This window comes from Nanorana parkeri, unplaced genomic scaffold (assembly GCF_000935625.1).
Source record: "Nanorana parkeri isolate BGI_ZX_2015 unplaced genomic scaffold, ASM93562v1 scaffold577, whole genome shotgun sequence".
Taxonomy (NCBI): domain Eukaryota; kingdom Metazoa; phylum Chordata; class Amphibia; order Anura; family Dicroglossidae; genus Nanorana; species Nanorana parkeri.
The window spans coordinates 735,044-752,188 of NW_017306845.1; the positions used below are offsets into that span (position 1 = coordinate 735,044).

A 17,145-nucleotide genomic window follows, 5' to 3' on the forward strand; every position below is an offset into this window, starting at 1 on the left:
AATTAAAAAGTAAAAAAATTATAAGATATAAAAAAAGATAAGATAAACATTTAAAAATAAAAAAACCAACCCTGCCACCCCGCCATCTGGTTGCCATTTTCCATTGGGGGATGGGGGGGCTTTGGCGGGAAGGGGCACATTGAGGGACCTGGACTTGGGGCAGCAGAGAGCGTAAATCCAACCCCTGCCTAGACCTTTTCCTTGAGGGCACTCAAGGAAAAGGTAACACATTACTGATGCATTACATAAAAGATTATTGCACATCAGACATTATTCAGTAAAGGCTGCAACTTCACTTCAAGCAATATATTTCAGATATGTAGCTTAAAATAAGCTTTAGTATAATGAGATTCTAGACATCTATGGAATTTATACATTCAATCTAGATATAAACAGAACATGTCAACAAGACAAAGAGCAATGTTAAGCATCCAAAAAGCAGTAATCAATAGCAACCAATCAGTATATACCAAGTCCAAATCTCACTTCAATAAACTTACATTTGATTGTTATGGTTAACTTAACATTGCATACCATCAATGCACTATATAGCCAAAAATTACTGGTCAAACAAATTAATCAATTCCGAAGCATAAAACCAAATGAAAAAATGTGGTCTTACAGGGGTAAAACCAAAACGTAGACAGCTAAATCAACAGTTCAAAACAGGATGAACTCACTATTAGACTAGTCCAATGAAAATTGGAAGTAACGAGAATTCCTGAAATAAAAAAAATTTAACATACATATACACACACACACACACACATATATGTGTGTGTGTGTGTTCTATATAAATTTCCTTTGTGGTCATAATTGTCAGACTGTTTTTTACTTTAGCTGAATTTCAGAAACTAGAGTATAGTTTTGGCTGCTATGGGTTATAGCATTTTTAAATCCGATTTGCTATAAAGAATATTCATAAATATTTTATTCAAAATATGAGTTTTATTGTTGCAAAGTACTTTGAAAAAAATCTAAATTTACAACCCTGATTATTTTGTTTTGTTATAAAGTTTATTGGCTTTGTAAAATTATTTGTTTAAAAAATTGCATGTTTTAGCTAGACATGTGCACTGCCAAAAAATTTGTTTAGTTTCGTTTCGTTTTAAATTCGGATTTGTGTTATTTCGTTTTTCAGGATTCGGGTGTGAAAGTCAATTCGGATGAAATTCGGTAGCGTTAGTACGAAGGTTCGTTTCGTTTTCTGTTCTTATTCGTTTCTTATTCGTTTCGTTCGTTCGTTTGCAGCAAAAGTGACATTTGAGGGGGAAAAAATATTTTTCTCCTTCTCTAATGTCACTTTGCTCCAACGAACGAAACGAATAAGAACAGAAAACAAAACGAACGTTCGTACTAACGCTACCGAATTTCGGAAATGGAAATTCGGATTCGTTTGCATTCGTTATGTCTGTAATTCGGATACATCCGAATGTCCGAATTTCCGAAAATTCGTCCGAATTTCGATTCGGAAAGAAACGAATTGCACATGTCTAGTTTTAGCATACACTAAACCACATCTAGCCACCTGATAAGGTGAACATAACCCACACACAGTAAGTGTCTGTTTAAATATCTTTATCTATCACAGAAGATTCACACAGCATTCATGGAGTCCAAATGGAACAACTTGTAAATCTTGTGTGAAAACATTTACAAAACAAACCCTTAAGCATCTGATAAAGTTTTGGAAACACAATCAAATATTGGCATATAATTAGGTAGTTTTCTGTTACATACCTTGGTGTATAGGGTTCTGATGGAGGTGGTGGGATAAAGAGATCTTGAAGAGCAGTACTGTCTCTTTTAGTAGGTGTGCTGATTGTACTTGATGGGGTAGCAGCTCCACTGGTGGGACTCCTTGGGATCAGTGGCTAAAATTGGAACAAAAACCCATTACATACTAAAACTGTTCAAGGTTATTTTACCGACCACCACAATACTATTTAATGTATTCAGGGCACTGGATCATTTTTCTTTAGCTGATCTCCTTAACCAAACAACCAGCATAAATACTGTCTGACCTTAAAGGGTAACTCCACTTTAAAAACCAAAAATGAAGCATATGCAACTGTCACACAAGCCATTTTGTAATATAAAATTTGATTAAAAATTATCTTTCCATTTAAAAAACTGTAGCCGCTGTAATGTTCTAAATTAAACAGTTGGTGTATGGAACGTCCCCAGAAATGTAACTTCCTGCTTCTGCGATTGGCTGACTAATTTCCTCCCAAGTCTGCACTAACATACAAGTATAATTTTGGGCATGCCTTGCAATAGGAATTAACCCTAAGGGTTAATTACTACTAGGGTGATGCAGACACTGCACCTTTCCTCATTAGAAAACAGGAAGTCCACCAGCTGATTACAATGAACCCAGACCCTCCCATTACGGGATCAGTTTCGAAAGGACATGCTGCAATAAACCGCCTTTTTCTTCAGAAGAGAAACGGGTAGGACACTTAAAAACAAAAGTGGAAATACAGTTTTAATGCAGTGTATAGTTTTTGCATTTTAAAACGTTTTTATTTCATTAACTTCTATTTAGGAAAACATGCACAAGCATAATTCTTATTTACTACTTTCAAGGCAGCAGGCTGCAGACTAAAGGCAAGGACACCGGCTTTCTGCAGATTTGGATAACAGCTAATGGAAAAATAGACCTTACCAGCAAGGAGATCAGATTCTGCACACTGCAGAAAGATTCACAAAAGGGCACACCCCTAAATTGGTTAGGGCAGGAAGACACATCTAACTGACTATCTTGAAAAAGATACAAAATAGCGGTTTGTAATATTTCTAATGAACTTGAACCAAAAAATGAAATTTCTGCATTGAGGTCACTGCCCCCAATTAGCTGATCAAACATTTTACAAGCTGGCTATAGAATCCTTTATAGATTGACACTAAACTCAGGCATTAAATCTTAAAAATACATCAAAGTACCCAACAAAACTGTATCTCATTTGTGTATCACTCGGTTGTAGATCCTCAAATCCTCTCTGAATTGTTGCCAACACTGTCCTTTCTTCTGGAGGGTGGCTACTTTTGTTCCCCATGGTCCTTGTGTGTGTTGTAAAGTAGCCACCACTCCAAGCTCGATCCTGTGAAGCACTACAATCTCACCTTTAGTTTACTAATCTGTATTGAGATTGTAGTCCATCATGGGAGCGAGCTTGGAGTGGTGGCTACAGTGCATGGTTGTTTGTAAATGTAAACATGCAAGTTACATTTTTATTGTGCAATCTCTTTTAGCTGTATGAACAACCACATACAGCCTAATTGGATACAAACGCCATGGATTGTTATGTAGGCCTTCATATTATGTAGTTTAGCAAGTCTACATGGATATTGTGCCATCAGATAAATATGTTTAGGGCTAGGTTAAGGTATCTACCTTAACCGGACAAACTCTTTATTGACGTGCATTGCCAACTTTACAGGTATATCATCTTTGTTTTCTTGGCCCACTAAAAAAAGTATGTATAATATATACATATATACATATATCAGGAACATACAAAGCAAGATCATTCTATTTAAGGAACCCTCAGGGGTACAAGGACGATAGCTGCAGTAAAAGGGGCTTGATGCAGAAGAGTGGTTAGGAAATGTGCACTAAACTGTCTTGCTTTGGCTGTTACATGGCACGTCTTGATCACTTATACATGGAAGACTATTCAGATCTCTAAATAAAATATCTATGGTGTTGCCTGACCTGCAAGAACAAACATAGATCATCCATAACCCCTGAATATATAGATCGTTATAATTGCGGACACAGCATGACTATGTCCACATAACAATGACCACACAGTTCCTGCATTGCACATAACTAGAAGAATCCTTATAGACCATTTTCAAAATGTCAAGTGTATTGATGAATCAATTTTTAATGTCCTTAATGCTTATGACATAAACTGCCTTAGGCAAACCATACATTTGCCCAATGAAAGTAAATTCTGTAGCACAACACAGTTTAATATATTATTTAGAGAAAGGGTATTACTTTACAGAGTGATGGTGTATGTCTGAAGTGATGGCATAATGGTGACAGATGGTAAATGTACAAGGCAGTAAAGATCTGTGAAACTCTTTTGTGAGTCTAAATGCCTGAACTATTATAAATATATATATTTTTTAAATGTATCTTTCAGGAATGTGGTTAAATGTAATGGTAGTGAAGGCAGGTCTGTTTAAGGAATAAAGCAAAAGTGCAATTATAGACTGTCAAATGATGAAGCCTGGACAATAAACACATAGTAAAGAAACGTTCATCTTAGTCCATTGACGTCCTAGGTGGTAAAAAAGAAAAAAAAAATGATCCCTTTTAAATGAGAGTGAACCTCACTGGGACCTGGGAGGACCTCACTGGAACAGGGGACAACAATAAGTAGACATTTTCCGCTTAATTGCCACGAAGTTCTGTTCAATATGGAATTAGTAGACCAGCAACAATCAAAGCCAAGTGACTTTTTAGTTTATCCTCTTATAGAAACCGTTATGTGCAAGAGAAGGGTATAGTGTATGCATGTGTACGCATGTACTAGCAGCCTGTATGTTTATGCATTGTTTTACCTGAAACCAAGTAGTTTGTGTACATAACATTTGTTGTAAAGTACGTTAAATACTACTGGGTCAGATACCTTGGTTTTACTACAAGAATCAGATAAACCAATAGCTGCAAAAGCAAAAACAAGTGCTGACCCTTCTGCTCCCAGTACAGGATATTATAAAGACACATTCAGGCACTTTTATTGCATGCATTTAAAAATATATTTGTTTGATACAGTCTTAATTCCATTTTTGATCCTCATTATAATTCCTTATTTACTCTAAAAACACAACTGGGAAATATGTAGCCAAAACAGAACAAAAATGACATGAAAATAGACCTCGTGGTTTTCTTCACCATGCCATATGTAAAAAACCGAAGCCAACAAAACAAAAACTTAGTGTTGCATTTTTAAAACAGGAACGAAATGTAATTCTCATATTTATGTGACATAGAGGTGCATAAAAGAAGACCTGCATAGTGATTAAGTTTTCTTCCTCAGTTTAGAAATATACTAAAATAGGATAGAAACTTAATAAAAACACTTATTGCTCTTACTCAGATGTTCACAGTGATATGCAACATGTGAGGTGAAACTGTAATTTTCACACATATGAGCACCTCATGGTATTTGGGTTTTATTTATGTGACTTATTTATAAGCTTTTTTCAAAACAACTGTATTGCTATCTAGCAAACCCCATATGTGATAGCAAAAAGGAAATGACAGCCCCTATTAATGTAGACATCAGGAGTCTATTAGAAACCTGATACAGTCCGTGTATCCATCGCACTCAGAAACGCTGCTCCATTAGATAAGAAGTGGGTGCAACACGTGGCTTCCGTCAAAGTATAAGTAAAGGATGGACACCGGCACTCCAAAGCAAATCCAGTACGTCTATTGATTCACGTATTTGTTGAAAATGCAAAACACAAGACACTACTTGTGTTTTGCATTTGCAACAAGTACGTGAATCAATAGACATACTGGATTTGCTTTGGAGTGTCGGTGTCCATCCTTTACTTATTAGAAACCTAATGTCACCTCTGGACCCAGCTGCAGCTGTCGTAGAAATGACAGTCTGAAACTGGAAGTGATGTAATACATGTCACTTCAGTTTCAGTGATCCGAGGGGAGATCAACAGCTGGAAGTGTGCTGACCTCTCTCTGATCAAGGTGCCGCTCCTGGGCCCAAACTGTGGATGGCGGAGCCTGGTATAGCTGGCAGCGGCATCAGGTGGGGGGCCTACCCACACTCCCCAGCTCCACACAAGCGATCAGGTGGACCTATAGATGGTCGAACCCTTGTATATGACAGTACCAAGATTATGGATGCTGCAGCAGTTGTGATTTTGGTATAACCACTTCAAAACTGCACCGTATATGAATGTACAACCATCCTGAGGTGGATAAGAAAAAAGTGCCTTGGTATACATGATTTTAAAAAAACAGAGCACAGATGGCATAGAGAACAGTTTGCCTTTACAATAGCTCCATCAAATCCAGACAAAAAAATATCCAGGACATGAAAATAAAGATACATAAATAGATTGGTTACTTACTACTGCTACTACTACTACTACTACACATCACTGTTGCCCTTTCATCCACCTTTATTAACAGGTCTAAATATATTTCAAAGTCAACACAGAATGGTAATTATGCTCTAAAGAACATAACTAGATTTACAATAAATACTGTAACACATATGAAAAATTAGATTGCCTTGAAATCACTAACCTCCAAAAAGCATTTGCTACACGAGATAATTTACCAGGATATAGCTAGACACCTTGGCACTGGCTATTTGGGCTTAGATCTCTGATTAACTATGACCTAACCTTGTTTTGCCATAGTTCTCTTCAGGGTCACAGGAGGACATAAACAAATCTCCCCCAGTGACCCAAAACTCAGCATATAGTAGGCTATTGCACCGCAGCTGGGACAGATACCGACAATACTGTCAAGATCCACCCCTCTGGCTGATTGACAGCTGGCTCTGCCTCTCCCATAGCAAGTCAGCGCCGGAGAAATGGAGAGGGGAGGATTCCCTGCGGGGAGCAGTGACTGACGGTCACTGCCCTCTGCAGGGAGAGGATCTGGAAGTTAGCAATTGGCAGTGTGCACTGACTTCCTGATCAATAGAGCTAACCTGTGACAGCTTCAGTGTCTCAGGTCGGCTTGAATTATGGGGATGAGTGTTCTTCACTCATTACATAATTCCCCTTTAACTCCAGGTACAATATAAACAGATCTGTGCTCAGAAAAAAAAAGTGAGTTTTTTGAGAGGAACTTATGGCTGTACGGTCTCAGTAGGAAAAGATCAAAAATAGACTACCGCTGGGACATATGTTTCTGCACCTGTGTGTGTACTCCCTTTTTCTTTCCATTGACCCTTTTTCTGTGTGCAACCCATGTAGACCCGAGGCTGTAGTCAAGCTGAATAGGACTTCCCCTTTTTTCATTTTGGACCTAGAAAACATCTAATCTGCACCTATTTTTCCCTCAGCTCCACTGGCCTGCACTGCAAGGACCCTGCCAATGGAGCTAGTTTTCCCTGGATCAGCAAGAGCATTTTGTGAGAACGGCTCAGTAACCCCTTGCTGTGTACCTCTGTGTATATTGTGGACATAACATTTTCATACGGTAGTAAAAAATCCTGTGTTTGCTGAACCACTTGAAAACAGAACACCATCAATAGAGCTGGCTTGCCCTGGACCAACAGGAGTGAAGTAACCCCTTGCTGTGTACATTGCGGACATAATCTTTGCTCACAGTAGTAAAAAAAATCCTATGTTCTACTGTATATGTTAATAAAGAACCCGTGCCAAGTTTTCTGAACAACTTGTGATCTCCATGAGTTACAGGTACACATTTATTTTAAAGAACTTTGGGTCTGTGCAGAATGCTCTACTAAACAACATTGGTCACCATGCATGATCTGCAAGACCAATGACTTAAAATCTGGTAACAGTTTTTAGATGTAAAGAAAAGGCAGCAGCATATCACGTGTTAGTGAGCATTCATTGGTGCAGAAGGGTGTACCATTTCTAGACATAACATTTCAGTATGATTTACAATCACCCCCACTGCTACAAGATAAATTGTTCACTGCTCCATCCTTTCCAGTTCATTTAGTGTTAAGATATTGTTGAGATAGGTCTATTTTACACTGAAATGCATTATTACAACGGCAATGTATCTTACAATGAATATCAAGTGGGTTAGGCTGAATAACATTGTGAGAAGACATGGATTACAGAGTTTGGCACCACTACAGCTCTTTTCCTTTTCATACAGTATGTCCAGATATAGGATTTCTTTTGCACTGAAATAGCAAGGCAGGAATTAGGCTCCATTCAAACTTATATTTTAGAAGCAATTAGGGCATTCATTAAAATTGAGATTTAATGAGAACCATCTATATTTACATAAAACATGATATAAAACATATTTATTTTAAATCTAGCCAGTTTGTTTGTAATTTTGTCAGTTTCTCAGAAATACTGGTTGATCCTGCCAGTTCCCCTTCTTTCTTTTTCATGCTGACCATGACAAGCACGGAAGCAGATCCATACTGTCATGTTCAGTTTGGGTGACCGTGGATTGTCTATTGAGATATAGGATGCTGTGCCAATGCACAGTGTACCAGTATGTCTTGGGGTCAGATTAGCGGCCATGCCCACCCACCCACCTCTGCTGCATTGATTGAAGGCAGCTCTCAGCAGGAGCCTCACTGTCAACACAACAGCTGCTTGTAGCAAACAGCAGCAGAGCAGGGGAGAAGAGGAAGCAGACTTATTGCCCCAATGCGGGAGAGGTCAGAGCCTGTCCCCTTATTAAACTGACACGCCCATCACTGCGCGGAAGGAGGAGCATAGGAAAGGCTGTGAGGTAACATGACACCCACATACAACAACCCAAAATAGGTACAGAACATTTACATTAAACGTGCAAGTGGGGTACATATTAAATGCTTCCTGTATTTCTTTGTGCTTTGCTACTTGTGCCTTCACATACAGTATTCTTTCAAGTGCAGTATTTATAAAGAATGCATAGTATTTAAGTCCCATTCCTATCCCTGCAACATGATATCTTATATACCAGAGTTTAACCACTTAAATACCAGTCTATATACACCCCTTCATCACCAGTCCATTTCTCAGTTTTCAGTGCTCTGATACGTTGACTCAGTCAAGCAACACTGTAACCAAATTCATTTTAGATTTTTTGTTTTAGATGTGAACTTCTGTTAAAATCACAAGCTAGTATCTGTTGCTTCCTTTCATCCTTTTATCCAGCTGCAGTCCTCATTCTGTTGAGAGAAAGGGGAGATCTCTCAAATGTAAAACACAGATCATGTTGGCCATTACAGCAATCACAAGGCTTGTGATCTGCTCTAATGACAAGTTGATCAAGGCTTCTTGGGTGTTTTCTGCAGCACTGTTTATAAACAGCACTCCGAAAATTGAATTCACCTACTTGTCTTTTCTTTTACAGCTATTGTGTGGTGAATAAAACAGGGTATTTTAACAATTTTGTTCCCCTCTCAGGGCTGGACTACCATTAGAGAGCCTGTAGGGCACACCCATTGGTGTCTAAAGCAACACCCAGTGCTAGGATCACCATTTTATATAGCACATTTTCTTGTTTAACTGGTCCTAACCTGACTTGAAATTTTGTAGCAATACATTAATAACCTAACATGGAATAGGGTGTTCCTACTGACGATGGGAAAAATGTATGTCAAGAGAAACCCCACCTCTTTGCCTCTGCTACCTAAAAGTACATGTTTAAATAATAAATCTGGCCCTGTCCCTCCCCAACTGATACTCCTCTTCACTGCTGATCTGTGCATCTGTTGGGAGCCCTCAGATATACCTGATACTTACAGATATGGGGAGCATGCAACGTTCTCACTTTCCTCACAGTATGCAGTAAAAAAAGCCAATTGCAAAGTCTGGACACAGTAACATGGGGAAGGTAAGAAGTTCATTAAGTGTCCCACCACAAGCTTATACAGGAATTCAATGAACAGGGTTTGGAAGGCAAGTATGGAAGAGAGGAATGGTGGTGAGGGTTGGGTGACACGTTTCTCCAACATTTTCAAAATCACATTTTGATAGATCAGCAAGTATGTAGTATGCAGCCAAGGACTCAGCGTATAGAAGTTTCTATTAGAGATTGCTCAAACAGGTATTGTTTTGTGGCAGATTCCTTTCAAATCTTTAAGGGAACCTAGCAACATAGAAATCTAAAATACCCTTTAAAGTACTCTTAATTACATGTTTTTGTATGCCCAAGCTCAAGGCCTTTCATGCTTAGGGCTTGTGTAGATGGGAAAATACACTGTGCTTTTGACAGTATTCAGCATGCATTTGAGATTAGTTTTAGATGCTTCTGAGTTTCTTTACATGTGCTTCTGACTTCCTTCTAAGCTGCTTTAACCATTTTGCTGCCGTGGAATACAACTGCTTGCAGCTGGCCACGTCAGTAAGCCTTATGTCTGTGGCTTTACGATTCTTCTATAAGCTCATGGTCGCTACTATGAAATTATACCAGAACAGTTCCCCTGACAGTCCTCTGTAAAATAATAGCGGTCATCAGTGGCTGAAAAGCTACTGATCACCATGAAAAAAAAAATGTCAGGACGAAACCGAAAATTTTTAAAATTTTTACTCATTCATTTTTATAAAATATTTTTATTTTTTACTTCACTTTTAGGGGCTTTAGGGAAATATTGGGGATCTAAACAGACCCCTGATATTTCCATTATTTCCATTTTAAAATAGAAAAGGATATTGGAGGACAGAATCTTTTTCTGCAGCCCCTGTTATAAATGAACAGGAATCCTCTATACTTAATGTTCCTGTTCATTCATAACTTGTGCACATAGTATGTTTACTATATCCACAATCATGAATGAACAGGAGGTGATGTAGATCACTTCCCATTCATTCATAAGTGAGGATATAGTAAACATAGTACATCCTCAATTATTTACAAACACTCAGTGATCACAGAGTGTTTGTACCGCTCTCCTTCTGCTCTCCATCCACACACCGCTCGGCTGCCTGTGACAGTTTCTCTCCTCCCCACTGGGACACAGAGCAAGAGGGGAGGAGAGAAAGAATGTATGCACCGCTATATCAGCCAGAAATTGGCACTTTCGGCATTCGGCCGATATATCGGTGCATCCCTAGTTAGAATGCATCACCGTGCTGGATATTTCTTTTCTTTTTAAAATAACATTTATTTAACTGTGTGGCAGCTCATGACAAAGCATTGATGCATTGCCGTGCGTTCTGATACGCTGTGTTGCGATTAAATGTATGCCTGCATCATTATATCACAGCACACACCAACACAGTGCACAAAACGATTTTTAACATACGTTGCGTATTTGCAGTTTTGCGTCACTTCATTTATTTACCGTTTTGCAAAAAGGCGCAATTTTTTTTATTAACTCAATATTAACTCAATACAGATTTATCTTTTAGACTTAGTTGGAAACTTTTTTTGGTGTACTGATTTTAGTGTGGTTTTACCAAGGTAATTGTGTATTTTTATTGGTTTAATATTGATTTGATAATTTGATAAACATTTGTGCAATTATAGCAGGACCTACAAAATTTGTAGCACCATATTTTTATTCTACAAGGCCTGCGCTTTCAGAATATAGGTTTTTTTTGTTTGTTTTTTTTTTACAAATGCTAGCAACGCAGCAGTAAAAAATCAACACACTGGGAAAAAAATGCAAAAATGGTGTGGCCAGCTGAGGTTAAAAGTGTTTCAGAAGGCTTGGCAGTGAAATTAAACAGTTTTTTTGCATTTTTTAGACTCGTACGGAAAGAAAAAGCAATTCTGATGCAAAAAAAAGCCAATATACACAACTCCTCACTTTATTGTTTACCGAGTTATTGACCCAATGGCCAGTGAAACATTGGGACACCTGACCAATGTACTCATTCCAGGTACCAAGTAGCAAAAGGAAACTTGTTAAAACTGTTGTGAATGAAATATACTGGCTACTTTTCTTGACTTCTCCTAAAAAATGCTAGACAGTCATAAGATACTGCACAGTTTAGGAATTTGTTTCAACTTCACTTTCTGCATCTTTGTGTTAGGTCAGTGACTTGGCTTGAATACTGAACCTAGACACAGACAGCAACTAGTATGTTCAGATGGCAGTCTAATTTATTCTATTAGTACAGGTTTCCTTTAGGTGAGATAAAGAATGACAGCCCCAATAAGTCAATAAGTCAGAAAATTCAGTTTTATTTTTTTATCCTGACAAAGTCTCTTTAACTTCTCAAAGGTAATTACTATTACATAGCTGAAATATAATATAGCAACTTACAATTGTATGCAGTTGGATGTGCAATTGCTGGACAAATGTTTTTAAAGTCAGCATGCAAAAGATGTAGTCAGAATTGAATTGAATAAGATGTCCACCACTTTTGTAAAACCACAGCTACGCTACCTGCCCTTTTCAGTCTTGGTGTTGATTAATTACAGAAAGCTTCTGCAATGTGACTAAACTGCATTATTGTGTGATCGATCACAAAAATGGAAGAATTAAACTCAAGGTCAGAGAAAAGAAACCTGGATTTCCTCCTATACTCTTCACCTTCTAAGCGATATTTCAGTCCAGGGCTTCTTACTTGTATAAAAGGCATTCACACAATACCATTTTAAAGGATAATGGTGAATTACTTATTTGATCATGCATGTCTATTAACCTTGATTATACATTTCTTCTTTTGTTTTCATTGTACTTATTGCACTAAGTACTAAAACATTTTAGAGAGTTCTAAAAACATCAAGTGGCAAACTAGAAATCCAGAGCTGCCACTTTTATGACCAGGCCTTAAGTTTATGAAAGATTCCTGCCTTTACCCCTGTTCCCTGATGAGGAATAAGAGACTATCCTTCAGATGCGTTATGGGAAAAATACTTAGGCTTCACCTAGCCTGAAACAACAACCATGGTCAATTCCGTACCAGACAAAAACACCTCTCAGGAACTGCTGCATCTCTAAACCCTAAAGCTGAGCTAAGCATGCAAACAGTTAAATACAAAAGGTGAAATACATATACAAAAGTTGTTTTGCTTGCCAAAGGGTTTGTAGTTCTGTCTATCCAGCCCTGTGCTTTTCACAACTCTGCCACACAGCACAGTTCTGCCTGTATAGGGGCCCTGATCTTTTTCTGCTGCAAGTTTCACTTACAGGTCTCCTCCTCCCCACCATGTGAGTGAACAGTGAAAGCAGAAGAAGCAGACTGATAAGTTCACCTCATTGACAAACTGCTCACTCCTCCCTATCAGCATGCTCCCTGCATTACAATACACGATTGGCTCCTTGTACTACTTCTCCCTTCCCATCTCTGAGCTCTGCTGAACAAAGACTACAAGAGGCAAATTAAAGTGCCTTCACTGCTTGAATTTAAAAAAAATAAATTTAAGGATCTATGGATTACAGAATTGCATTAATTGGTCTTTTAAATCTGCCCACAGTTCACCTTAAAAGCTCAACTCCAGGTTGATCACAAAGAGCTAATAGAGGAAAGGAGTTGAAGGACAACTTTTAATCCGAAAGATCAGTGGCAGCAGCAAGACAGAGCTGAATATTCAGAGGGATAGTGTCAAGGCATAGGCAGACATTGAAGTAAAAGTTACATTTTTACTCAACAACTGTAATTTTAATATTTTAAACTTGAGTTGGACTTTTAAATTCTTGAAGGAAAGAGAAATACAGTAACTGCACTTGCTGACCTCATTAAAATAAATGCTAGTTGCTTGGATGTCCCCAACCTCAATAATTTACGAGTTACAGACCTGGTACATGTATGCAAAATAGAAAGTTGAAGCGAAGTTAGAACTCCAGATTTACATTCTTGTTCCAAGTCAGTGCCTCAAAAAGTGTTGATGGCATTGGAACAACATGAAAGACAACTAGAATTTTCAGAAGATGGATTTAGCAAAGGCAGCCTGCATATAATCACACTACAGATTTCTTTTAAGGTCATAAGTCCATACCATGGCTACTACTTTCATTAATTTACCAGCTGTGTGCTTACAAATTATTTTGTACCAAGTAAACCACCAAACTATTCAGGAAGTGATAGGAAATCTCTCCAATGGGGATACAGATGAAACAAAAAACACATATTTAGTAGAGAGGAGGAGGGTTAGAATGTCTGACATTTTTTTTTATTGCCATCTGTTTTTTCTTGTCCTTGTGATGACCACGTATTACTTTATTGTAGTGAATCTGAATCTTTCCTAATGAGAGCTCAGACAGAATTAAAAAAAACCTGACTGTTCCCCACTTTATCCAAAATTAGGAAAAAAATGGCTCGAGTAAAATTTCAAGATATTGTGCTAAATAGTGATGGTATGTTTGGGTTTGATTCATCCAGTGTTTGCTTAATATTATTTGAGATTCAGCAAACAAGAACTAAGAGGTGAACTGCAATAAATTCTATTGTGGGGGAAACTTGTTTTTCAATTCTGGCCATTTTTAGGGCTAATAGGTAAACTACTGCCAAAAAAGGCATGGGAAGCTGGGCACTACCATGGGGCACATGTACTAATGCAAAATATATTTTCCTTTAAATACCTTAGAACAGCGTTTTATGTGCCTTTGGGGGGATTAAAAAATACACCATTCCTTTAAATAACATGCTTGAGGGAAGTCTTAAAGCTGTATGTGGTGTTACTGAACAGTTTGATTTTCACAGGCAGTCTCAAAGACTGCACACACTGGCAGTGCTTAATTGGCTTTTTATTCTTTTACAATTAGTTTGGCTTACAGCACTGCACTCCGATTCATTTCATTTGAAAAAATAGATTAATTTTTTTAGGTAGCTTTAGCATCAACACATTCTTTGCATCAAACCGTAAAAGACCTGCAGCTAGGAATTCGCCAGAACAGGGGCTCTCACTGTTGCAAAACTATCCTGCCGCTGGACAATTGCTTTCATTAAGAGGCTGCAGATGATACAGCAATGTAAAAATGGCCAGCAGCAGGACTATTTTAATTAAGTAGAATCGGTCAAATGTACTAGAGACAGGCAGGTGTTTTACTACAAGAATAAAGAGACTGCATATAATACAGTGGTGTGAAATTGGCCAGCAGCAGGGCAGTTATAAATGGCAAGGCTAGGCCCAAATTTACTAACGACAAAAATCATAGGCTGGTGCTTTATTACAAAAATTAAGAAACTACAGAGGATAAAACAATGTACAATTGGTCAGCAGCAAAAAAGGGATGACAGACCTAACTGGTGTAAGCCTAACATTTCTGTTATGCTCCACAGTAAAAAATCAGTTAAAAGACTGGCACTTAATAATTATGGTAGAAACAAAGTCTTAATATGGTTGTTCATGTGTTTCATACATTCAAAATATTAGAAACAAATATCCTAGGTAAAGCTAGCCTGTTGCGATTGCTGCTATCAGACACAGCCGAGTCAGGCTCATATCAAGCACTAGAGGAACCTCCCTGAAGCAGTAAAACTGCAGAGAATTTCTGCGCAGCAACACAAGCAGAAATGTACCTACCCGGAGAGTTGGACGTTGGAAGTCTACTGTGTCAGAGTTGGGGGTCCCTGCGATCATGGTAGGTTCCCTTAAATTAAGCTAATAAATTAACACACTGCCATTGAAATGATTACTTACTGTCAATGTGGGATACATTTTAAGCACCTAAGGGTCTAGGTCAGCAGCAATCAGCAAGACAATCAATTATCAAAGAAGCCGAGAGCAGAGTCAAGAATATAAATTGCATAAGAAATTCAGTGCGTGCTGAGCCAGTCTTATTTTGTACCGAACAGTGATCCCCTATTAAAAATAGCTAAGAGACACAAAATGGCAAGGCAGAGCAAATGTATTGCTTAGGTAATATTTGAAATACCATGACCTCAATAAAGATAAGCTACAGTTAAATATCATTTAGCAGTGATAACAGCACACATACAATATAACAATTGGCTATCCTGTATTGATTTAAAGAGCAGAGCAAGGCTCATTTCCACAGCTTCTTAGCGCTCTCAGCTTCTTAACTTGCAAATGGAGAAAAGAACATGAGTAAGAAATGAGTAAGGATGAGTGTAAATTGTCAGCGTAATGTCAGGAATGTCTTTGTTAATAATTTACTGCCTTAATTGAAGGACAAGCTACATTAAATGAGTTATTATTTCAAAATACTTTCACAAGTCTGCCATTTTTCTGGTAGTTGTAAACAAGATAAAATGCATATACTTCACGCAGAATCATTAGGTAGGTCATTGCCACAGATGAGAAACTTTTAAAACTGTTCCGTCATTGATGTATTTTGCTAACCAATTCCTACACCCTACACCCATACCATATGGCTATTTATGTGCAGATAATTAAAGTTTGGAGGATATTTGGGACAGTTGTTGTAGTTTTGAACAAGATCAAATGAAAATTCAGCAGCTTGCCTAAAGTTAAAGAACTATGGGGAGAGTGCAATGCACTCATCTCCATAGTTAAAGCCAGCATGTGACACTGCAGATGTCACATGCCGGCTCTATAGCTGAGAGATCACGCACCAATGATCTCTGCAGGGAGGAGATCATGAACAGAGCGGATTCCCCCCTCCCCTCTCGGTTCCTCACAGACAGGGGAGGGACACAGACAGGGGAGGGCACAGTTGGCTCTGGCTCTAACGAGGAAGAGCTAGCTGTCAAGCAGGTAGTGGGGTTAATATTATCTGGGTCTTTCCCAGCTGCAGTGAGGCCTTGAGCTGTCAGCATATTGCAGGCAATAGCCCGCAATTACTAAGTTTTGGGTCACAGGAGGAGATCAGTAAATGTCCTCTGGTGACCCAAAAGAGAACCCACGCCAAAAAGGTTTTGTCATAGTTCTCTTTTAAAAACACAAAAAAGTTTGGCACACAAACAATGGCCAATAGGTTTCTGGGCTCTGCCCACTTTCATCAGGGATCTGATGAATGGGGACATGGCCCCAAAAATGCATCAGCCAATACAGGATCGTTGTTCATGAATGCTTGTGAAAGCTAGAGATTTGTTTTTTATGTTCAACCCCAATTCCAAAAAAGTTTGGATACTGTGTAAAATCTAAATAAAAACAGAATGCAATGATCTCATAAACCAATATTTCATTCACAATAGAAAAGAGAAAACATATCAAATGTTTAAACTGAGGAAATGTGCCATTTTAAGACAAAAATAAGCTAATTTTGAAATTAATGGCAGCAACACATCTGAAAAAGTTGGGACAGGGCAACAAAAAGCTGGAAAAATAAGTGGTTCTAACAAGGAAGAGCTGCAAGAACATTTTGCAACCAATTATGTTAATTGGCAACAGGTCAGTAACACGATATATATAACATGATATATATATATATATATATATATATCTATATCTATAGATCTATAGATATAAATCTTAGAGTAAGTGTGTCTCAAAAGTAAAGATGGGCAGAGGTTCAACAATCTATGAAAAGCTGTTTCTAAAAATATAACAAATTTCAGAATAATGTTCAATGTAAAATTGCAAAGACTTTAAATATATCATCATCTACAGCACATAATATCAAA

The 17,145-nt window shown here is 38.0% G+C and overlaps 1 protein-coding gene across 9 annotated transcripts in view; it reads right to left on the bottom strand.

Moving 5' to 3' along the window:
- CNKSR2 (connector enhancer of kinase suppressor of Ras 2) overlaps nucleotides 1-17,145 on the bottom strand; it is a 284,331-nt gene that overhangs the window by 124,276 nt on the left and 142,910 nt on the right. For all 9 annotated transcript variants that reach the window (XM_018562440.1, XM_018562438.1, XM_018562437.1 and 6 more), the window contains one exon: nucleotides 1,741-1,874. In XM_018562440.1, the coding sequence (XP_018417942.1) occupies nucleotides 1,741-1,874 (134 nt within the window). The remainder of the gene's footprint in view (nucleotides 1-1,740; nucleotides 1,875-17,145) is intronic.